This window comes from Melozone crissalis, unplaced genomic scaffold, assembly GCF_028551555.1.
Source record: "Melozone crissalis strain CALT ecotype California unplaced genomic scaffold, PUWL_Pcris_2 ptg000023l_1, whole genome shotgun sequence".
Taxonomy (NCBI): domain Eukaryota; kingdom Metazoa; phylum Chordata; class Aves; order Passeriformes; family Passerellidae; genus Melozone; species Melozone crissalis.
Window position 1 is genome coordinate 11,604,028 of NW_026535801.1, and position 24,612 is coordinate 11,628,639.

Below are 24,612 nucleotides of genomic sequence, written 5' to 3' on the forward strand. Positions count from 1 at the left end.
GGTAAATGAGGTATTGTACTTAGAACTTAAATTTTAGGTTTAAATTGCCCTTATTAGGATTTTGTGTTGGCTTTTTTATATATTTGGCCACAAACCCATTATTTAATAAGTTCCATACTTGAGAAGGGCTTTACTTTTTCAGCCTTCAAAAGTTATTTGAGCATTAGTCGATGTATGGGAAGTAATTAGGTTGCTGAAACAAGATTGGTAGTTTAAAGAATTTTTCTTAATAGGATGCAGAAGTTGAAGTGATACCTCTGAAAAGATTCTACGAATGTTTAACATTTTTTTTGGTCATTCAGAGAGGTGAACTTTTAAGAATAAAAGTATCTTTCTCTACAAAAATATTTGTCCAGTGTTTCTGTTTAAAATAAATGCTCTTTTGTTTGTTTAGCAGAGTTGACTCAGCTTTGGTTGGTTACCATAGTTCAGCACTGTTTTTGCATTTCCATGTGAATTTCTAGTAATTCCCAGGCTTGGTTCAGGTTTTGGGGATCTTTTTGTATCACTTTGCTAGCTGCCTGTGGAGCTCTGCTTCTCTTCGTTGAATGTGGAAAAACATCAAGCAAGACTTAAGTCTTGAGCTAAAATCCCTCAAATGTCACTCACTGATGAAAAACATCAAATAACCTCTAGTGAAGTAGTGGCTGCAGGGAGAAGGGAGAGATAAAAGACTTTGCTTGTTTTAAACTAGTGATCTCATGGAGAGGTACTGTGGCAAGGTAGCATTGGTTTGGGAAACAAGAAAAAATATTTAGAATTTAAATGCACAGCAGTGGTAGGGGGACCAAGGGCAGCCTGATAGCACTGTGTAGCTGGGAGGTGACAGCTGACTGGTGAAGCTGAGCTTCTGTTCTGTGTGGCTGTAGCTGTGCAGTGGCTGGGCCTTGGTTTGTGTGGTCAGCAAAGCTGTTCCCTCACCTCTGGCTCCCTGTTTGTGGCTGCCACCATGAATCCGTCCATTTTCCAGTGGAAGCTGAAAGCAGCAACTGTGTGCCCAGAGCTCCTGAGGAGCTCACTAATCTCCAGCGTTTGGATTGGAGGCATAAAAGGCTGGGAGGATCAAATAAGTGCCAAGTTTTGGCCTGACCTTGACTTCTTTGTCTAAATGACTTCCTTTATCAGGCTTGCTTACTTTGTTTTGTTTGATCCTGGTCCCCTGCTCATGCCCAGCTTCTGGCCTGTGCCACTCCGGTTATATTCGTGCAGTGTCTCCACTTATCAGCCGGATTGTTGCTGCCCCGTGAAATGTTCTCTCCAGCAACAAAATTACAAGTAAATGAAGTAATTTGGTAGCTTCATGTTGCCAATACCAGCACTACTTTAGAACCCACGGTTCATGAACTAAGATCAAATAGTGTGGTTTTTGTCTCTGAGCGGGTTCACTGAGTTGGTTTCCATTTCAATATTAATGGAGGAGGAAAAATGCAAGTAAGCATGAAAAAGAAACTCAGAGTTATTGACAAACTTAAACTCTAATTTAATTTCTGGAGATTCTGATGAAGCTTTTGATAAAACACAGACTTGCATGCACTTGAATATTGTGTTGAAGTCATCCAAATACTCTGGTTTTGATGCCCACTGGAATCTTCATTCCTGTTTCTAGGAGTTTCATGTTTAATGTCAAGTGGACCAGAAGGCATTGTTGACTATTAGAAGTTACATTTTGGAATCATGTGGAATACCTGGGTAGATGCAATGGCCTTGAGAATGTTCCTTGGAAACATAATTTTAATGTAGTGTTCTTTCAACTTTTATTCCTGAAGTCGTGTTACTAGATAATGTCTGTGAATAATTAGAGTAACCTTGAGCTAAACTTTGCTGTTTGTTTTATTTTTGTTTTTTTTTTTGTTTTTCCCAGGACAAAATGGCCAAAATGGAGGTCAAGACATCGCTTTTAGATGACATGATTGGGGTGGGAGATATGGTTCTTTTAGAGCCACTTGATGAAGATTCCTTCATCAATAACCTGAAGAAGCGCTTTGATCACAATGAAGTTTATGTGAGTATATGTTAAAAAATAACATCCTATGGGGAGCTATGCTGTCATTCTTAAGATATGTGTTTATTTATAAGAATACACACAGACTGAGTGCCTGAACATTATCTATTGTATTAGGGATGTTTTAAACCTTACTTGTGCTTTAGCCTTTCCTGTACTACATTCTTTGCATTTGATCTTCCCCATCTGGGATATTTTTCCTTTTTCTGTTTCTCCATTACACGACATGGGAGACCTGTGATTTTCATAAAGAACAGTTCCAGAACTGCTGCTGGCAGTAACTTTGATGCTCCTGTTGTCAGAGGGCATTGCAGTTATAAATAATTCATTTACAAGGAAGGCACTTCCAGGATGTTAGAGCGGGCTGAAGCAGAAACAATACATGCTCAGAATATGCTAAGGGTAACTTAAATATTGCCTGCTATCTTTGATTTGCAAAAAGGGTTGTGTTTATTACAATGGTTGGGTTTTAAACTAAATACAATGAGCTTGGATATATGTGGAAGTAATCAAAGTCTTCAGGCATATTAATTTCTGAGTGATGATCACAGGAGACGTGAACTGGCAGTTGAAACACAAGGCAGGGAATGAAGAGACAAATGGTGATTCCAGTTAAGCCTTTCATTTCCTGCTTCATCTCTTTGTTCCACTTTTGCTAAAATGTGCATGGTATTGTATCTGTTTTTTTGCTTAGGGTGTGTGAACTTAATGGTTTGGAGAGACTTTCCAAGGCTGCTGGTGAGCCTAAATATTTAACCAAAGTATATCTGTGATCTGCAAGCAATTGTGTCTGCAGCTTACTCAAATCAAATAGGTGTTCTGATGAACTTAATTATAATTTACCCTTCCTCCCCTTTTTAAGTTTTGGGTTGATTATATTTTTCATTCTTGCTGAGCATTTGAACCATGATGGTTTCATTATACTGGAGATTGGAAAGAAGGTATGGGAGGATCTGTGCTATTTTTGTTTGCTTCTTCTATCCCTTAGTGATAGTCTGTGCTTTTCTACCCCTGCTATTCACTGTCTGCCATGTCATTCTTGTCAATTTTCTTGTTCAACCAGGCCTGCTCCCTTTTCTGGATACATTCGGTTGGTAGTATACCTATTACTATACTCCTAAATGCTATTGTATGATCTCCACTGATTGCTCCTTCAGGTTGTACTGACGATTTAAATTAAACAATAAAATTAGATTAAGAAAAGACTCTCAGTATCCATGAAAAACTTGTTGAAGGAGAAACCAAAATGATGTTTATTTGTGGAGAGATTTTTTCCTAAATGGTTAAAAAAATGAACCTTTTTGTTTTTACATTTCTGTTATACCTTTGAGATTTACATTTGTGAAACTTTATGTCTTGAATTTTCCTTGTTCCTTGAAAATGGGATCTGTGCCCTATGGATAACCCTTGGATGTTGATACAGACAAGTAGATATCAGACTTTTCTTTTCTGCTCTTTCATCTTGTTTCTGGCAAATCCTTCATTTTCAATAACTGCAGTGGCTGTCTCTTCTGGGATTCAGGTTTTTTCTTTTTCCAGTCAGTGACATATATGCTTAATATCTTCCACATCAGTTTTAGGGTTAATACTCTATTCCTAGTGCCTACAGTAAGAGTGGGTGATTCTGAATCATCCCATTCCATTCAACTCAAGAAAAAATGAAGGAAAAGAAAAGGAAAGAGCTGTTTGCCTGGAGATTAAAGGAGGCAGCAGCACCCAGCCCAATCTTTGGGTCATATTTGAAAGTTTTATTTAAAGCATTAAAGATGCAAACCTGTTCTGTGAGGGCACCCTGGACTGTGCAGTTTCTTATGAAGGATTGCTATAAATCTTATGCAAGTGGATTTCCCAAGGGGGGTTTTGGTTTCTTTTTTTTTCCTGTCAACTGCTATGGATTTTCCTGTCAGCTACTATGGATTGCATTTAATTACATGTTTCTGCTTATTTCAGACTAGATAGTTTTTCTTCTTGAAAGAAACTGAATGTTTTAATAGCAAATGGGTTTTCTATTTTGTTGTTATCTGCTGTTATGAGCTAGCTGACAACGTGTGTTCAAACACACATTTCTTTGAGATGGTGACATTGAATTAAGTATTTCCCCCAGTTTCTGATTTTGCTGCACCTGGCACTGATGTGCAATTTAATTATCTGTATTATGTTCTTTGGTAGGTGATAGCCAGTGCCACTTTTCCCTAGCAATGTAGGATCCTTTGGCTTGCAGGTGGGAAAGTCTGTGTTTTCAAGGTCTTACAAGCTTTGTGTGTGAATCCACAATATGAAGGCCAAATGATCTTTGCAAATATTAAAACATTCACTACATACAATGGTGGAAAAAAGAGATGTTCGTGCCTGTGCCACATGCTGCTACCAAGTATGCAAGTTACTTGGCTTGTGATGCTGCATGGTTTTATTTACCAAATCACTTGAGGAATATTGTCTCCCCTCCATATCAGCTGGGTTTTGCTGCCTTGCAAATTTTTTGCATATTTTAAAAAATTTGTAAAACAGTAACAGTTGGAATGGTGCTCATTGTAACAACCACATTAATTTTCAAGTACAAACTCTTCTCTACCTTCTCCTTGCTGCTGCCACTCATGGCAACTACACTTTGCATTTCTGGTTTTAGACTCTGATGGCCACAATGGCGCCTCTGTTACACCTGCAAGTAGGGCTTGTTTTATCATGTAAAATCTGTAGTTTGCATCCAGGGGAAACCAAATTGCACTACTGAAGGTCTGCTGCTGGTGCTTAACCAAGACTGCAGATTTTTGCTGCTCCAACAAGCTGCGCAGAGGAATTGACCTCTCAGGGTCTTTCAGAGGGCAGTAGGAATGGATTTGTCCTTTAATGGCTGAGCTGTGGGCTCAAGTTCAGCCCTCATGTCAGTATTCCACTGCAGGCATTGCCAGAAGTTGTGCTCAAGTTTAAACAACAAAGTCAAGCTGCAGCAAACCAGGCTTACCCAACATGGATTTCTAAGCTGTTTCCTGCAGACTGAAGGCTCTGTCTGTGCTACATGTGGTAGTTTTTAAAGGGAGTTGCAGTTGTAACCTTCAGAAGGGTTTGTTGTGAGGAATGAGACCTGTGACATGGATAGCTTTGAAGATGCTGAGAGGTTGGCCAGGTGCTGCACGATGATGTTAGCCAGTCTTGGTAGGTAAACTCACTAAGGGGACTTAGAGAGAGATGGGCACAAGCTTTTTAGTAAAGCTTGTTGTAACAGGATGAGGAATATTGGTTTTAAACTCAGAGGGTAGATTTAGACTAGATAATAAGCAAGACATTTTCTTTATGATGTGGATAGTAAAACACTGTAACAGACTGTCCAGAGAGGTGATAGTTGCCTCATCCCTGGAAACATTCAAGGTCACCATGGAGATGGATTCTGAGCAACCTGATCTAGTTGGAGATGTCCCTGCTCATTGCAGAGGGGATTGATTGGACTACAGACCTTTAAATATTCCTTCCAGCCCAAACTCTTCCGTGATTGTATGAAATGTGAGACTCAGATCGAGCCATCAGTGAACAATGCCAAAACTGTCCCCTCCCCATAGCCAAAGATGACAAGATAGTTGGGCTCATTCCACTAGAAGATTTTTTTGCCTTTTCTAGTCTCTTTAACAGTTTTTATTTTTGATGCTGAATATTTGATGTTGGAGATCCTAGTGCCAGCTCCATTTTCCCCTTTGAAACTCTAGATCTTCTCCACCAGAGCTCCCTTTGCAAAAGCATTTAGCTCTGGATCCTCTGATGGCCCTTTTGTATCATCTCAGGCACTGTAAGCCCTTCAAGGACATTGGCAAAGTTTCATGCCATGGCGCAAACAGGGCAATGAGCTCCCTCCTTAGAGTGAGAGAGCAGACTGTGGCCTGATTACCTGTTGTTCAATTTTATGTGTATTTGGTGGAAAGTTTAATAGACTTGGGTGTTGTGTTACATACTAGAGCGCAAAGCTGGAGGCTGTGCCTATAAAAATAAGCATGAAGGCTGGTGGAGCTGGAGTTAGGCCAAATATTCTACTAAAGACCATCAGATTCTGCAGTAATCTCATGCTGAGTGGCTTTGGGAGGGGGAGGGTTTGTTGGGTAACACGCATGTGTTAATTGGAAATGGGAATCTTAGAGTTTAGTCATGTCTGGAAATGTCTGAGATATGTCTGACCAAGAAAAATCTCATTAGAAAGCTGTAATTGTTTATTATATTGTTTTTGTAACTCTTAAACTTTACATTGATAAAATTTGCATTGCTGTTCCACAAAAGCTCTTTTCTGTAACTGTTGGTAACAAAAGCCCGTGGGAGTCTTTCGTTAACTTTACGAAGTAAAATGTGGCTCATGGGCAATGCATTAGCAAGTAGGAAAGAATCCCACAATGTTGATTATTTGAAGGTTTCAGGGAGCAGTTTGTGTGGTTAAAATGTGTAACCTGCAGACCGCATGGAAAACTTTAAATACATTCATAAAATTCAGTTGGTGTGTGATTGATGAATTTTTGACTTGTTCTGTTGAACTCCCTCTCTTAAGGTTTGTTTTTTTTTCTAAGTTGGCTGAAATATGCTCGCCCAATCCAATTCAGCAATTATTTTTCCTTTGCAGTTTGGGATGCTGACAAATGGGAGGGGGCTATATCTGTCTGTATATGCATTTACAGTGACTCATGAATGGTAGAGATTTTGAGTAAAATGTAGTATTTGTATTGGTCTGAAACTTATTTCCATGCTGGGTTTGTTGCTTTGTGAGACATGTGGAAGTGTCAAGGGAGGTGTGAGGAGTCTGGAGGGGAGTGGAGCTGCGTAGGCTCACAGGAGTCAGCCTTTAGAGGTCAGATATGGCTTTATTCTGCTGCCCTGCACATTTTTCCCCACAGTTATGTTGTTTCTTGAAGTCTTCCCAAATTTGCAGAGGTCAACATTTTGTTCCTTACAAGAAAATGTTTGTTTGCTTTTTGTTCTTACAACAAAACAGAATCTTTCTCTGATGTCAGCGTTTAATTTGTATTTTCTGGTGCGTGGAGTTTGTGGGCTGCTTTGGGCAGCAGCAGTCTTATGGTACTGAACATTTGTTGTTTTATCACTGAAACATTAAATATTTGGCATTCCAGGGTAATAACTCTGTTTTATTTGTTTGAGGTACCATCCTTGTGGCTGCCTTCTGCTGGCATGGCTGTTGACATGTGCTTGTTCATAGACTGAGCTCCTTCCTGTTGATCTTAATTGCTTTAATATTTTAGGGTTAGCCTTTTTGGTTTTGACTTTCCAGTGTGTTTGTCTATACTATTGATTTGTCCCATTTTCAGCTACCTTAGATTATTTAGGACTTCACTGAATTGCTGTCAAGCACTGTGGCTTTGTTCCTGCTGCACTCGTACCTGGTATTCCAGATGCTACATTTGCAAGAACAGGGTAGGGAACACATTTATGTGAATGAGACCAGTTGTCCTGGTCTGCATCAGCCTTGTGTAGCCATTCCATTGATCCTGTGAAGAAGAGTCTTGTGGGGTTGGGAAACACAAATGCAGCTTGCTGGGAAGATCTCTGTGGTAGTAGTAACTGAGTGACTGTTGAAGTTCAATTTTATTCTCAGTTTCCTTATGCTGATGCCAGCATGATCATGTTCACCTTTACAATGTTGTTGTTGGGGCCAGGTGGGGTCCCTGGCTGGGTTTTGATGAGGGTTGTTCCCTGTGGATTTAGGGTACGTCATAGCTGCGTGTGTGCTGGCTGGTGGCAGGACTGTGCTTTGCTGCTCCTGCAGCAACACTCATGAGTCTTTCCCCCTGCCACATCTGACCCTGCTCTCTTGTCCTTTCATGTGTTTACTTGTGTTCATCCAGCAAGTCCATCCTGGGCTGCTGGTGTCCCTTTGGGAGTTTGAGCGGTGGCAGGTGTGGTGGCTGTCCCGATTCTTAAAGGCAGGGTGGTTTGAGAGCTGGATCAGAGCAGCCATCCATCTGCCTGTGATGGGAGCCCAGGGGACTTGAGCTTCCTCCCATCTCCTTCTCTTCCTCCCTTGGGGAATGCCTGTGTCAATTTGAGCAATTTTCCCATCAGTGCCTCAGCAGTTTTGCCCTTTGAGGGAAGCTACTGAGTTGTAGTAATAATATTGTTGCAGCTGCCACAGGCTAGGACCTTGAAGCCTGCTGCTTCTTCAGATGTGAAGAAAGGCTTCTGTGCCCAAGGCACATCTTTTCTGTGATAGCTTGTGGCCGAAGAAGTATTCTGCCTCCCTGCAAATCTTGCCTTACTTTGTTATCTAGATAAAAATCCTGTGGGTCCTCTGGCCCTTCACATCAGCCTGCTGCAGCAAAACAAACTTTATAACTTGCCCAGAGTCGGGAGTAAAGATTTTCACAGCAGGTTGGCTGCTTTTTACCTTGAAGGGCTTTGTGGGAGGAGAGTTATTTATCTCAAGGCAGTGCTTTGTTTCCTTTCCTTTTGGTACAGCTCCCACGATGCAGAGCCTCGTGTTTGAGGCGCTGCTTGGAGGGCTCCATGCAGCATTTGCATGAAGGAGTAAGAAAACAGTCATAAGGATCAGAGAAAACTGAATGCATTTGGTGGGCTGTGTGTAGGGGTCTTCTCCTCCCCTACACATTCCTTCTTCTTTGCCTCTGATGTGATACTTTGAAAAAATAGAGGAGAAAGTGTAGGAAATGCCTCCAGTTACAGTGTTAGCTTTGCCTCAAAATATTGTGTGTTTCTTCACTAAGGTGATGATGACATCTAGGGCATTTATTGATGGTTTCAGTCCATGTTATATGAAACCAAAACACTCAAAGATTAATGAAGGACTGACAAATGAAGAAATAGAAGCAAAAATGTCCAAGGGCTGTAAAAACATGGCTTTCACCCTGAAGAGCATAGGATAGCCTTGGCTGCAACAGGGCAGAAAGTTCCCCTTCTCTCCCCCCACCTTTCATTCATACAGAAATAATGGAACATTTTGGAATGAATGCTCTCACTAATGTTTTCACCAGTGATTTCTTGGCACAGACATATCCAATCTCCAGCTACTGTTTGCTTGTGAAAACAAGTCTTTCTCTTTTGAAAAGTGGGCAAGCACTGATGTTTGGGGGTGCTTAAACACTGCCTTGAAAATTCCTCATGTCACCTTTGAGTTGACTTCTTCATTGCTTATTTTCAGGTTTTGCCTGTGTTTGTATCCTGTGTACGGACTCTTCTTGTTTGTATAAATCATTCCAGTGTAGCCAGAGAGGAGACGAGCAGAGAGGATTAACCTGCTTCATTAACAACAGCACTGGAGTCTGTCATGATGATATTGAGGTTAGCAGCAATGCTCACTGAGCAGGGCAGAGATTTCTGTGCCCTCAAGAAGCTCAGCAGTGAAACCCGATCATCTGCGCTCGCGCATCCGCTCCGCATACCCGCTCCAACTTGCAGTGTGGGTGTCTTCTGGCAGATGAGCTGCTCTTACTCCAGGGCTTGGATCTCAAACAGCTTGCAGTGCACTTAAGGGCTTGATCCTGGCCACTGCTGGCTGCCCACAGCTTGTCCAGGCCGCTGCTTGCCCAGTGGCTTGCAGGATCAAGCCCATATTGAAGGATATTTTAGTAGCGTGGTTATCCTCTTTGACTTAGGTGGTCTGTGTTGTCGTTGTTTGCTCTGGGATGCAAATGTAGGCTTCTGCCTTTGTGTGACCTCTTTGAGCTTTGTTTCTTGAGTCATTAGATCAGCCATTAATGTACTTTGTACAGGACTGTTATTTTGTCTCCTCACTTTCTTATTTTCCTTGATTGTTTTTTCCTTCTCTTCCCTTCAGGACCTCATCCACTGCTCTTCTGAGTCGTTTTTTTTACAGCCTTTACTGTCCCATGCAGGTTTTACAAGGCTGCCTGTCCTGCTTAATAACTGCATTAAGCACATAGAGTAGTTTACCAGGATTGGGTTTTTTTTCCTATTACAACATACAGACTTTGTCCACTGTATTTCTGGGACTAAAATGCTGTTTCTGGGAAGGTGGGCTTGAGCAAGAGGGTTTTCATCATCATGGAGAATAGTCTGTGTTTGTTCAGCAGTCCAGTGATATATCCAGTGATATATTTCCCTGCTGAAGCTCCCAGCTCACTGAAGCACAAGCAGTGTTGGCCCAGGATTGCCTCAACCTGAAGTGCAGCTGCTCAGCTTGGATCACAGGTGGAGTTTATTTTGTGTGTGCTGCTGTGGAACGGTGCCGGCAAACCCTGGAGTGTTACAGGATGAAATCCATGTCTGTTTGTTTGTTTGTCTTTTTCAAGTACCCTGCCCATCCCTTTCCACCAAGCAATACAAACATCTCCATTGCCATACACAGGAATGGAGTAAATCAAAGCCCCAGAAACAGCAATGGGCTCAGGTGGTTTTGCTTTTAGTCTTGATGTTGCTCTCTTCCTTACTCTTTTCAAACATCAGCTCTTGCAACTTTGTGCTTCCAACCTGAAAAAACACAGTGGACCAGAGGCAAAGTGCATTTAGCTATTTTGTTATGGCCAAGCACAATGTAAAACAAATTTGAGCTCACAGCATGATTGTTCAAATAATAGGTGATATTTTAATACAGTACTGATCTATCTGGTAATGCTTGTTAAAATGGGAAACTTGATTATAGAGTAAAGTTGTAGTTTTAAATTTGCCTGACTCTGTTTGAGATTGAGACAGCTGAAAACACTTAGAACATGTAAGTACAGGCTTCCTCTGCCATCTCCTTGGCCTCGGCTGTTCTGAACATGCAGTGGCACACATGCTTATGAGTTGGCAAGATCCAGAACTGCAGTAGGTCAGGCAAATACAAAGGAATATGGGTATTACATTAGAAAGATATTTTTCATGTGTCACATTAAAAAAAAAAAAACACCTGAAAACCAAAACACAGCTCTCCTCCACCCCAATGAAAACAGTGCTGGGCAAGCCTTGGTTTTGGATTAATTCTAATAAAACCTAGTCACACTTTTCTTTGATCTACTATGTCTCCCATTTCAATGAATCTTTTTGGAGGCATGATCTGAAACTCTTCAAAGATCTAGGAACCAAATGATTATTTGAGCATAGCCATTACTAAAGGAATGTGTATTATGTATATCTGGAGTTTTAAAATTGGCCTGCATAAATGGAAGAATCCAAGCTAGCAATCTTATTTTACTAAAATTTCTTTGCTTTCTATTTCTGTGCTCCGAAGTTTAACAAATTAAATAAATAGAAACCTTGGTGCCCCCTGGGAATTAGTGCATTTGCCAGGTACATTTGCACTTGGGGCATTTTACAGCAGGTCTGACTTGTGTGCAGCAGCAATTTCTCTGGGCTGTTATGGGCTACAAGAGGTAAGGAGCAGTGGGTTTGTTTTTAGCAGAGCTGACAAAAGGGATGTAGGCTACAATTCCAAAAGGCTTGCCACAAATCCGTGTAGATGTTGAATGATTTTAACCTCTGCAGAAGGTTGCTTTGCAGAGATTGCCATGGATCCAGAAAAGCTTTTAAGGATACAGAGAGGGCTTTTACAGGAGCCCCAGCTGGATAACTTCTGTGCTGCTGCCTCAACTGGTGTCAGCAGTGTTCCCTGGCTTCTGCAGATGCAATCTCCTCTCTTCTGGCCCTTGGGGCACTGCAAGTCTAACTTTGACAGGAGGAAAACAGCTTTATTAATATACGGTGTCCCAGGGTGTGAAATATTCTCCCGTTAGTTGTACTAGCGCTCTTCCAAAGGATGCCCTTCTTGGGCTGGCCTGCACTGCCTCTATCCTGTGTATCAGATTTCACTGTGCACCCTGGCAGCAGAGGTGTTTGGGGACCTTTCACTGAGCTCACTGAAAGGTTTCTGCAGCTTCTCAGCTGGAAATGTCCAGTTTATAGCAATAACTTTCCCTAACCTTTGACTGGGAAGAGGCTGCTGCCTGTACATTTCTCACAAGCAGCAAGAGCCTTGTTATCATCTTGCTATTTGAGGCTTTTTCTTAAGCCAGTCTGCTTGGGTGAGGAAGGCTCAGAAGGCCTTGCATGGTCCCTGTAAACTTGAAGTAGCACTGATATATTCCCCCCAAGTGGTTACATTGGCCTCTAGTCCTAGGGGGAGAAAGAGGGACATCAAAGAGTCTTGGTCATTGCATCTGGACCAGTATTTAGAAGTGATGTGTAACAAACATTAACAGCTTTTCCAGTTGAATTGGAGTTTGGAATTTTCTTCCTGCTTGAGGTGTTAACCCCTTATCTGAAGAGGAATGAGTTGTATGTGTTGTTTTGGTGGAGAATGCAGAGTGTGTTGTCGTTTAAGCTGACAGAAATTTGAATGCTCTGTTCTGAAGCAGTGTTGCCGTGCCACATGAGAGATGCACTGAGAAATGATTGAGTGAGGGTCCTTTTGCTTTGTGTTCTGAGCAAAAATTCACAGAATCCATCTCTGTGAGTTTCAATAATGGAGAAATTGTGAGGAAGGAGTATTATCAGGAGTCTAGTTAGCAAAACTTCAGGACACAGCAGATCTCATCCAAACCTCCACGAGGAGACCATGTCAAACCAAGAAAGAAATCAAATTTCCTGGCTGTATTCTGTGCATCCATAGTCATGAGGCCACTCTTTTTTCATTTTTGTCCTTCAGCAGGGAAATTCAAGAATCTCTTTTGTCCCTGGGGTGCTGTGGTATGGTCTCCCACTACTCTTGGGCGTTCTGCTTTCAGCACTGGAATGTTCCTGTGCTTGTCGCTCGCTTGAGGATTTAAGCCATTTATTTTGTTTGTTTATAATAGAGCTCTGGTGGGAAGACAGATGTTATGTGGGAAAGCTATTTTCCGGATCTGCTTATCCCTGTTATGTGCAATCTCACAGACCACCAGGAGCAAGTAGCTATTAGGCATCAGCTTTGAGAGATTGGCATTTTCAGAAGAGGAAATGTATTAGTTCTTGTAAGCAGCTTTGCAACAAACCCAATGACTTCTTGGCACACTTTGGCTTGGTGTTTAAAATGGACTGGAGTATGTCTTTGTTTCAATATAGCCATTTGACCTTTTGAAATATTAGTATTTTAGGAAATGGCCCGTATTTGTTCGTATCTGGCGGCAAAGAGCTGACTTGAATTCCCAAAATACATTGTCTAAGCAGCACTTAGCTATGAAGACATGGTTCTAAATAAATCTCATTTAAATGCCTGTGTTCAAAATTAAAAATCAAGGTTTTCACTTTCAGTAATCTTTCTTTATCTTGAAGTCCCAGGGTGCTTCAAGGAACTTAAAAATTAAATAGTATGCTATTATGATAGCAGAATAGGGACAAGCCTTTGTGTTCCAAAGAATTCATGTTTCAAAATATAATGTTTGAGATTTGGCCTTCATCTCTTTTCTGCTGATACTTTACAGCACTGGTTTCACAACAGGCTGAGCTCACAAATTCCTAAGATTTAAGAGGAAACAATTTATTATTGTTTTATCAGAAAAGAGTCATAATTGGGCTATCTGTGCACTTGGGAAGACCAGAAAGCTTCTTAGTCTTGGGCATCTGTTAGTCTTGCCAGGAATCTGTAGACTTCCAAATTGCCAAGGCCACATGTATTGAGAGAGAGCAAAGTAAACACTGGAGAAAGGCAATTTTAGCATTTCCATCTTGTTCAGCCAAAGAGATTAGACACAGTTGGAAAATAATTTCCTCCATAGGGGGAGGATGACCACAAAACTAGAACAATTTTTTCTTTATTTGAAGAACATTTACATAAGCACACACTGTGGTGTGTGCTTGAAAGGAGCAAAACTCTTAATTTTTTGGCTGCTTCTGATCCATCCCAGGAATAGGAAACAGTAAAGGATGAGATTTGAGAGTCTCTGGAGGCCTCATGCCACTTGTTTTACCACTGCAGTCTGGTTTATGCCACTCAGCTTGGGACAGAAGATGCCATGTGAGTTCACAGCTTGCCTGTGCGTATCTGTGCAATGGAAAATGGGAAATATTCCTCCTCTCGCTTTCTGCTTAGGACCAGATTTAGTAGCGTTTAGCAGGAAATTGCTTTAGGCATGGAAGTTAGATCTGGAAGGGTTGCAACAATTAATATTTTTCATTTCTTACTTCAGCCATGGCCATAATTGGATGCTCTACTGAACTTGCTTGCTCAGTAGCTTGGGCTCCTCATGCCTCTCCTTCCATTTCAAAGTGCAGATTACAGTATTTTCTCTCAGAAATGTTGTGGGGAAAAATCCAAATAGTGTTTGTCAGGTGCTGAGATATCAGCACAGAAGCCCTTTAGAATCATAGCACATTAAAAAAAAAACCTATTTTTTTTTTCCCTTCTGTAGTTACTGCAAATGTAATCCAAGTAATGGGAGCCTGTGGCTATGTGTAGAGCGTATACACCTCCCAGGCAGCACTGGTTACTGGAAAAACCATGTTTCATCAGGTGTTATTTATTTGTTTCACAGCTGTGCAAAGAGATACCAAACACTTGGGGTTTTTATTAATCTGTGGTCAGTACCTGCAGGCAGGGTGGAATGGGGTTTTGGCATTTTTTGCCACTCAGTGTATTTGAGTGCAGCCCTTGGAGCTGGAGGGAGGCACAGAAAGCTGTGGGATATCTGACAGTAGGCTGAAGGATCCCAGTTAATGGTGTCATGAGCAGACATGGGAGTCATGGTGTGCAGAATTGGTCTTCCTTGAGGCCAGCAGTGCGTGGGGTCTAACAGAGTGGAACAACACATTTCTCCCTTTGCTTCCCAAGGGTGATAGGGGGTACATTTAGAATCTGGAAATACAAATTGCACCTCACATCTGCTGAGGAACCATGGCAGAAACCTGTCCAAGGCTGTTCCCCTTCTGGCTTCTTCTGTGCCTGAGGCTTTGGCAAGGTGACATAAAGCTCCTCCTTGGGAAGAGGGGCACAGTCCAGTGCCAGCCTTGCCCTTTGGGGTTTGGTGTGAGTGGCCAAGGGCTGCAGCAAAGCTCGTGTGACATTTGCCATGCAGATGGAGTCAGTTCTTCGTGAACATCTGTGTCCTTCTGCCTTTCCCTCCCCCAGCTGAATTAGTCACAGAAATATAGTATGATTGGGCTTTCTTTTAGAAAATGTTCATAAGAGGCTTTCAGTTATGCAGAAATAGCTACCTTGGACCCGAGAGAGAGTATCTAAAAGGTGTTTTGGAAAGTATGAACATATTTATTCATTGCTACAATTAGGCCTGTTTGTTTGTTTGTTTCCACAAAATTATTAAATGGGCAAATAATATATAAGCAGCAAAAGTATGTCAAAAAGAAAAACCCACAATAATTTTCTTTTTTCCTTCAACAGACATACATTGGCAGTGTGGTGATATCAATAAACCCCTACAGATCTCTCCCCATTTATACTCCAGAGAAAGTGGAAGAATACAGAAACCGAAACTTTTATGAACTCAGTCCTCACATGTAAGTACAGCAAAGAAATTTTAGTTTTCATTCTGGCTGGGAACAGATGGTACCAGCTGTCTCTCTCCTCAAAAGATCTGTTGATTAAAGCAACCAAAATGAAAATCACACCACTGCTCCCCCAAAACGAATTTTTATTAGCTCAGCCATATTTTAAAGTGAAGTTAAAATGAGTTTCCCTTTTTCTTTCATGCACTTAGGTCCTGGTATGTGCATTTCAGAGCATTCCTTCCTAACTGTTAGCAGTAGCCAGTATTACAGCATTGTGAAGTAAGCAGTCTGTTTTCAAGGAAATCTGTTTCTTTCGAAGTCCAGATGCCTACTGGGAGCCTCGAGGTGTTAAATATGTTTGAATCATATAGTGTTACTTTTGATATTGGAAACTCTTAATTTATCTTTGTGCAATGCAGAAAAAAAAACCCCAACCCTCTCATGATGAATGCAGAAATGTGTTGGATATGTCTGAATGGTAACTGTAGGAAAATTAAAGCTTGGTCCGTGCTGGCTGGAAATGAGCCCATTGATAAAGGACAGCCAGAGCACCCTAAATGCATAATGCAAACTTTAAGACTAAAACAGGATGAATAACAGGACAAGGTGCTGTTTGCAGGTGTGGGTGAGAGTAAGGTGTGTGATCTTCGAGCTCTGCAGGTTGCAGTGATAATTTTACCTTGCCAGTTGTAGAGGTGAGGCTGGAGCCTGCTGTTTGTCCCCTCAGTGTGACACTGGGAAGGGGAAGTGCTTCCAGCTGGGTGTGAGGCTGCACCTGACCCTTCAGCCACAAATTCAGGAGACTGACTGGGTCAATCAGTGGTCAGATAAGTGTCTAAACAGGGCCATACATTTATACATCTTTCTTCAGTGGTAACTTTTTGGTTAAATGAAAATTGTGTGCAAAGTGTTCTGCGAGTTATTTAGTTAACTGATTATTTTTTTGCCTTAACACTTCATCTGTCACTCTCGCAGAAGTGTAGTCTGCAATGCAAACAGCCCAATAATCACATGAAATAAACTTCTGGTAGTTCTTGGACCTCTTGGTTCTGAACTCTGGCTAAATCCAGGCTTTCTTTCTTCACTGTTTTGTTTAGCAAGCCCAATTGCTTGCTAAATTGACACAGTTCCTTGCTAAAAGAACTTTCTGCTCTGCTAATTTTGCTCAGCTGCATGAAATTTGCTGTCAAATGATGGAGTATTTTAAAAATAAAACCTGTGAGTTAAAGCTTGTCTGACATTCTGAAAGTCAGTGTATGTACTTGATTACACCTTGAATCTAGTGTGTAGTAATATATTGATCTCCACATTTTTCTGTCTCTCTTGAGAGATGGTTTTTCAGAGCAGAAATGGTCAAGAGTCATTCTTGTGTGTATTATGAGAGTCTGAACTTGGTAGAAAAGTATTTCATAAACATCATTCACCACTAATGACAATAATTGTATGGTCAGGTTCCCACCTCACAGCCAGGACTTCTGGAGCCCAAACACTAGAAATCTACTTTGAGAGCAAGAGACTGAAGTGAGAAAATATTGACTTTTAATTTTTGTCAGGAGATCTCAATTGCTTGATAGTAATAGATTTTCCTTGCAAGTTTATATAGATTCCCTAGTCAAGAAAAGTGTAAGCCTAATTTGTTTTGGATACATATGATCTCTTCACAAATTTTCTTTATTTTGTATTGCTTTTGTGTGAGACTTTTGTCTTCTGACACCTAAGTGTCAGAAGTGGACAAAATGTCTTTAAAAATAAAGGATTAGGAAATAATCTTTGTTTCTATTACTGATACATAATTTGCAAACTGTAGAAATATAAAATGATATTTCTTCATGGTGACCTTGCTTCCCTTCCCACCTGTCTCTAGATGCTTATGGGAGTTGCAGAATCAAGAGAGTCTCTTTTGGCTCTGCTAAAATTGGTAAAATTCTCACCATCTTCAAGAGATATTTGGGCAGCATTGTAGATGCATAAAGTAAGTGCTATGTAGGCTGCCTTATGGCATCTCTGGCAAGCCTAAATCACTTCTCATCCACTTCAGTGTGGAGTTCCTTATGTGTAGTTCCTTAGGTGCTGTACCTAAGGATTTGTGCCAGTCCAGTTGTCCACTCTGCAAATGTGGAGCTGGTCCTTGGGTGCTGGTTGATAGATCCTGAGTGGAGCTGTCAGGGTGGCTTGGAGCAGGCCTGGGCTATTCACTATGCTTGTCACCTGCTGGACAGGACAGACTGAGGGCTGACAGACTTGGGAATGGAGCTGGCATCATCCCACCCTTGGAGCTTGCAGCTAATTCTAGGGTTGGCTGCTCTGGCAGCAGCAGGCCACTGCTAAAAGCAGGGTTCAGGCGTGTCTAGGGAGGCTGCTGCACTTCCTCAGAGACCTTGCAATCTTCAAGGTGGTTCTTTTTTAGCTGCTCAGGAACTTTAATGAGGAGATGCTGCGAGACAAATTGCAATTTGTGGTGTTTGTTCTGCCACGGGGGTGAAAACCCCCCATTGATTTGTGGAAATGTGCATACTTAGTTTTCTTTGATGTGTAAATCTCTGTTGAGCCATGGACTCTTCCGAAGAATTGATTGTGGGTAAGACCACTGGGAAAGACTTTTGGCCTCTGTTGTGTGATCCTGAGCAAAGCTAAATTCTTGATTGTTTAAAGTTAAAACTAATGCATCCAACCTAGAAAGTGTGTCTAGAAATAAAATTATATATACTGTATTCCTTATTTCAACATGTTTTTGTCTAAATAATGTAACTTTGGTACTAATGCTAGCTAGAAAAATGCAAACAATTAATTAAAACAAGATTTCTAGCAGTGGTTTGGTTGGAGATTGCTATAGAAACCAGGTCAGTATGGCACCAGAACTCTTCCATCTCCTGTTGGTGTAACAACTCAAATTCTCCAATGTCTGCTCTTTTGGAGGGAACATTCAGGTTTGGGAAGCCCAGGATTTAAGTGTCAGCATCTCTAGAGCAATCTCCCATGGATGTTCCACAGGGACAGCTCTGTGTGGAAGCTCCTGGAGAACCAAAATAATGTTTTATTGGTTTTCCAGGAGTTTTGTGTGAGCTTCTGTCTGGGCTGGAGCTACCTGTGTGTGCCTAGGTGTGATGGGTAAGGAGGGTGTGCTTGAGAATGTCAGCTGTCCCAGGTAAAGAGCAGGCTTGGCCGGCACAGGGAAACAGAAGGAAAAAGAGAAGTTTATAATGACAGGAAGCAAATCCATACCTGTGGATTTCCTGCTGTGTGTGATCACTGGAGGAAATACACTTTAGGGAGTGAAAGATCTGTTCAGGTGTTTTGTTAGCCCTAATCTGAGAGAGGAGGGAGGGAACACCTCGTCCTCTGTTCTGTGTTTCCTCAAGAGCGTCTGTGAGAGTGACTGATGCTTTCAGTGACGCCAGTTAACGCTTAATTGCAGGGCTTGGGCAGGTTTGTTTTTCTGTAGGTTTTTTTTTTTAAAATGATCTCTGGAAACTAGAGCAGGGTCACAGTCACACTTTGAATGGGCAGCCAAACTGAATTGCTGAGACAAAGTTTCTGGTCAGGTGATTTTGGATAGCCTTATAGCTGATAAAATTTGATCCAAGAGGGTTTTATTTTAATAGTTCATTCCTCCCTGAGTGCACTACTGTTGTTGTGGCACCGTGTAATAGAAGTGTTATTTTTCTAGGTCTCCTGGAATGCTGTGTTTTCATAGTCTGTGGCTATTTGCATAGGAGTATAATAGGAAGTTTACCAAGCTTTTTAATTGCTGGCTTGTTGTTTTTGTTTTAATGTTGTTAATCTTGCTGGTTTTGTCTTTATCTGCAAGGCAGGATCAAACTTGTCTCTGACTTGGCAGGGCAGAGTATGACATTTCAGTGTTCAAACAGTTTGCTGCTTGATTTGTGCAGTTCTTACACTTCTGTTCTGCTCTCTCAGTTGATGTAATTACTCTTTCAGTTGATGTAATTGCTGCTTTACTTACCTTGTGGCTGAGCTAGTCATGAGAGCAAACCAAGCTGTCTATCCTGGTATTTTACATTGATTTTCCCTGGTGACAAAGACAGCTGCTGGCATCTTTGAAGTGAATGCAATGGGAAATCAAATAGATTATCATCCCACATATTTGTAACCACCATGCTGTATCACTTCCCTAACAGTAACAGATTGGCAGTAAGGGGTTGGAGAGTAGGTACTTTCTTGAATTTTCTGTTTTAACCTTGTCTCCTGGCTACTAGCAGCTCTCTGTCCCTGGCAGGGAAGGTGGCACGTGGCTTTTGGCTCCCCTTTATGGTCTGAGCTGCCCTACCTGCGTGCTCTGAAAAAAATACAGATTATTTTAAGTTGAGGGACAAAGTAAAAGTGGCAGCTGTATTGCTAATGGCCAGCTGCATTCAAATAAGAGTTCGGTCACTCTGCATTTTTTTAGGCTGTGCACTGAAGTGTTTAGAGTGACATTAGAAATCTGGAGGTGGCTTTTATCAGACCCTTACTGAATTCCATGTAGGCAATTTGCAGTATATTTTATTTACTTATTATTGATTCTTTTAAATCCACATTTCTGAAGTTTTCTGAATAGTTTTGCATGTAAAGCTTTCAAATTAAGACTTAAATTTATGCAGGCAACTCTAGAAAAACTGCTTGCTTTTATATGGGATACAAGCACAAATACACCAATGTGATACCTGATAAAATGCAATAATGAGGAATGTTTTTATGTTTCTCATTTACATTATTGTCATATAGATAATTATTGGGATTAATCATTATCCTGTGGATATCTGCAGTTACTGTGACAATGGATACAATTTGCTGTTCGCTTTTCAGCTTTTGAGCTGATGTAAATGCTGAATATAGAAGTTAGATTTTTGCTTCTAGGGCTTGGGTTTTTTTTTGGTTTTTTGGGTTGTTTTTTTTTTTTTTGCTGATGTTAAAGGATCAGATGTCTTCAGAAACACCAAGACTTTAGAAAAATACTTTTTTTCTTCTATGATGTAAAGCAAATATTTTTGTCTAGAGGGTGTGATAAAGCTTCAGCTGTGAAGGATAGTTTTTACCTGTATGTAAAAGTAGATTTTTACCCATAGGTAGCAGAGTGGTAAGATGCATAGTAGCTGTCTTGAAGAAGTTGGTGGTGGGATGAAAGGCTGTGACATAGTTAAGTGTCCTTCATTGCCCCAGTGTTTATTTTAACATTTCCGTTTCAGTTTGTACTTTCCTAATCTTCATTTTCTTTCTTTTTCTTTTTTTCCCTTCTTTTCTAACCACCCCACTGTGGTTTCCCTCACCTTACAGCATCTGATTTTACAGACATTTTGTTCTTATTCCTAATAATTCCTGAGTTCTCCAGAGACTCGGTCTTTGGGCTTGTTCATCAGCAGAGTTCTGCTCTCAGAAGAGATTTATGGCTGAGGGAAGCTGCTCACTTCAGAGGTTAGCTGCCATAATTGACCACTGGGCAGGGAGGGAACATCTGTGACTGGTGGAAATCATAAATAGCACTTAGAGAGGACTGTGAGTACCTAATTGTTAAACCCATGCTTGGAGGGAATTGAAAGAAGAAGAGCGGGTGGAGTGTACAGAGAACCTTGAAGTCTTTTTTTGGTAGGAGTGAGACTTATTATTCTCTTAACCTCTGTAGAGAGCCAGAGCTGGATGTGGTGAGCCCATGAATGTAAATCCCTCAAGCATAGAGGTGAAAGGGGGATGATGAAACATCAGATGTGCTTCAAGAGCCAGAAGGACTTCATGCCTGAGAAGAGCCTCTTCTATTGCAATGTTCTCTCACACCAATCATGGCATTCAGTTTCTTACATTTTACACTTGGGTGGAGACCTCAGAAGTCCTTCTGAGGAAACAAGGGTTTGAGGAAGGCAGTTGTGATGTGGCCATACTGAAGTGAATGACCTCTGAGGAGGCATTTTGCCAGTTTGGAGGCTCAGGGTATAAAGCAGGGTTTCTTCCACATGCAACAACTAATTTAGCTTTTCCTGAAATTTGATCAGGGCTATTTTAGTGGGTTTGGATAGCACATATTGCAGCCATCTCGCCCCATGCTCCAGAGTTGCATACAGTCTTATTGACAAGAACAGTATTTGCTTGTTTGCTGCTGGTTTTAGATTGCATGAAATTTTCTAATAATGGAGAATAATACAGGAACTGATTTATAGCAGGATGTGCAGTTGTAAGGCAGCTCCAGAAATGCACCCAACACCCAAGAAGTATAAACAGCCTGAAAAAGCAGTATATATATGAATGTTGTGCTCTATTTCAATTTTCAGAATATTCTGGTGTGACATTTAGACTGGATTCCAAAGTTTGGTGGAACGAGCCTTTCTGTTGGCCCTCTAAGTAGCTCAGTCTAAATTAAGAAATGAAAAGGCCCTTTAAATTCTTTTTTGAATGGCCCTGGTGCTGTCATTCTGCTGTTGGTGTCCAGGCCATGGGATGTCCGGGATGGGAACAGACAATGCCATGTAGCAGCAGAGCTCTGTGCAGGTGGGCTGGGGCTGACAGGGCTCCTTGCACACAGCCTGCGTGGAGCCAGACTGGATTTCTGTGCTCTTGTGGCATTTAAACACTTCCCAGCCTAGGAAGGAGTATATATAGAGGCCTCAGGGGTTATAAAAAGCATCAAGGCAAAACTGCCTCCCAAAATACCCCAGAAGATGGAGAGTGCTGGCTGCCTGTGGTCCCACCCTCCCTCATCTCCCAGAAGCTGCAGCAGTGTATTCTGCCATGACAAAAGCATTCAGAAGCACCAGTTCTGCTGGCACACAAACCCTCTGAGTGTCCCCAGCCACAGCAGCTGGCAGTGCTGTCACTCACAGCTCCTGAGTGCCACTGCCAGAGGCCCCTCTCCGGGCAGGACCCACCTGGCTCCAGGAGAGCCTGCTCATCCATCAGTGTCTCCTTTGGAGAGCTGTGTGTGCTCCCAGCCAGCCCTCACGTGGGCTCCTTGAGGAAGAGGAATGCAACAATTTGGGTACCTTTAAAACACTGTGAGTGTTCAAGGAAAACACTTAACATGAGATCTGTTCCAGATGCTTCTGTAACTCTATAGTTGTTGTCATGGTGTACAAAGGAAAATAATCTCGAAGCATCCCTCACGAATTAACTGCTGTCTTAGAGCCTCAACAAAATAACTTTGTTTTCAGAACTGTTTTCAAATATTTACTCATACCCCTGTACACAACATACTTCACATTTGACTTCAGTCATGTTGGGGATGGAGAGTCAAATGTTTTTGGTTATCTGTGACAATCTCTCCCTCTTCCTTCCCCCCCCCCCCCCCCCCTTGCATGTGAGTGTATCTGTAATAGTCTATGTTTATTTGTAAGCACAGAAGAGTTTGGAACTCAGCTAGATTATTAGACCAAAGATAATTAAGAAAAAAGGCCAAAAAAAAAGTGCCTAAATATAAGCTGGGGATGTGTGTAAATGCTTCAGCAGACTAAACTAATGGTAACTTTTTTGCCAGATCCCATTTCTCTCATTTTCCTGGAACTGGATTTTTCTGCCTAGAATTTATATTATGCCATTGATATTTTTGGGACATAAAATACCAAGATTTTTTTGAAACTAATTCACATTGTCACATGAAGTAGAGTGTTCAATAGCTTCATTTTTCCTTTCATGAATTAGAATGTTGGGACTTTTTGCACAGTGAAAATAATGAGTTATACTTAAAAAAGGAGAAAACTACTGTGTTTCCTTTCTTAAATGCAGTCTGAAAAGTGAGGGCAGGTAGAGGCCCTGTCAAAAAGGAGACAAATCCCATTTTATGCACTGTGTATACATGGACCAGAATTTTCATTATGCCTTTCCTGCACTGGCAGCCTGCTACTCTCTTTAAGATCTGGGATTTCAGATTGCAAGTAAGAACAGCTGTTGTTCTTTCATTGGAAGTGTCTCATTGTGTTTAATGGTTGTCTTTTTTCTTCTTTTTTTTCTTTCCTTTAAGCAATTTAGAGCCCACTAGAAAATGCCCATCTGCTCTGCTAGGAGCCTTTGTGGTGATCTTCGATACAGCATCAACAAGGTTGATGTTTAAACCCTTAAAGAAACACTAGTAAAATTTCAGATATTGTACCACTGTTAACAGCAGATCATTGCCCATTCAATCTCTTTTCACCAGCAGCATTATGCAAAAGGCTCTGTTTTATTCAGCTCTGGGTACAGCATGGTTAATGGAGTTTGGGTTATTAAGGATAAACTTTTTCATGTTAGGAATCAGGAAATACAGTCTTAATATTTACAGTCTAGCACACTGAATAATCTTGTACTCATGTTTTGAATAGATAAGAGAGCTGGGACTCGGGTTTACAAACAAAGGTCTGAACTACAAAGACAGTTTAATTGTGGTCATTTCAGTAAATTAGTTTAAATCTGCATTTTTCTTCCATACAGTTTCCATTTTACATACTGCAGAAATGATTTTTAGTTGCTAAACCTTGTGGAGTTCAAGCTGCAACTGGTCTTAATTACTCCAAGATGATTTTTAGTGAGGATGTAGTGAGGATGAGAACAAATATGTGCAGTTGACATCCTCCTTGAGCATCAGCATTCCAACCAAGGACGTAGATGCAGTAAGTTGTTACTGGAAATAGCCCACATGGGCTGAATTGGAGCCTCATATTTCAGCAGTCTGAAGGAGGCTTTTCATTTCTTGCTCTGACCATTCATAGAAATATAATTTTGGATATATGTCCACAAATCTCATTCACAAACTCGAGCAAATGGCATTTAATAGACTAGATAGACATGTTAGCTCAATGCTGTACCTGAGCTAACAAGCTCTCAGAAGCTCAGATAAGCTCCAGTGCCTACTTTGCCCTGGGGTTCATGGCAGGGATTTTATTTGGAAAAGAGAGCTGGGAGGCAGAAATTAAGTTGTGTAAGCTTTCTTAACTTCTTAACAAACTACTTGGATTGTAAAGAGAATTTAAGAGTTATTTGCAAAATCCAAAAGGATTCAGTAACACCTCTGAGCAGAGTAGCAGCATAACTATGTAATTACATAGTGTTGACATTGCCTTTCAGATGTTTTCCAGATAAGTGAATTACTTTTATTTGCAGTTCTGTCACTGTTGTCTCTGATAAACCTGTGGGCAGCTGCATTCTAGCCTTTGTTACAGAGCCTGGATTTCAAATCTGGTGATTGGCAGCGTAGTTTAGCTTACAAACAGCTCTGAGGATGTGGAAATACTCCTACTGCCCTTCTGCATCCAGCTCTGGGCTCCCAGCACAGCAAGGACAGGGACCTGATCATCTCC

At 41.3% G+C, this 24,612-nt stretch overlaps 1 protein-coding gene across 4 annotated transcripts in view; it reads left to right on the forward strand.

The window, feature by feature from the left end:
• MYO1B (myosin IB) overlaps positions 1–24,612 on the forward strand; it is a 145,907-nt gene that overhangs the window by 13,006 nt on the left and 108,289 nt on the right. For 3 of the 4 annotated variants that reach the window (XR_008483107.1, XM_054277599.1, XM_054277600.1), the window contains exons 2-3: positions 1,862–2,002; positions 15,252–15,367. Coding sequence is in view for 3 of the 4 variants with exons in the window: in XM_054277599.1 (XP_054133574.1) it covers positions 1,868–2,002; positions 15,252–15,367 (251 nt within the window). In the remaining variant the exon portion in view is untranslated. Of the gene's footprint in view, positions 1–1,861; positions 2,003–15,251; positions 15,368–24,612 lie in introns of those variants that run through there. The other variant, XM_054277601.1, reaches the window with a different exon arrangement.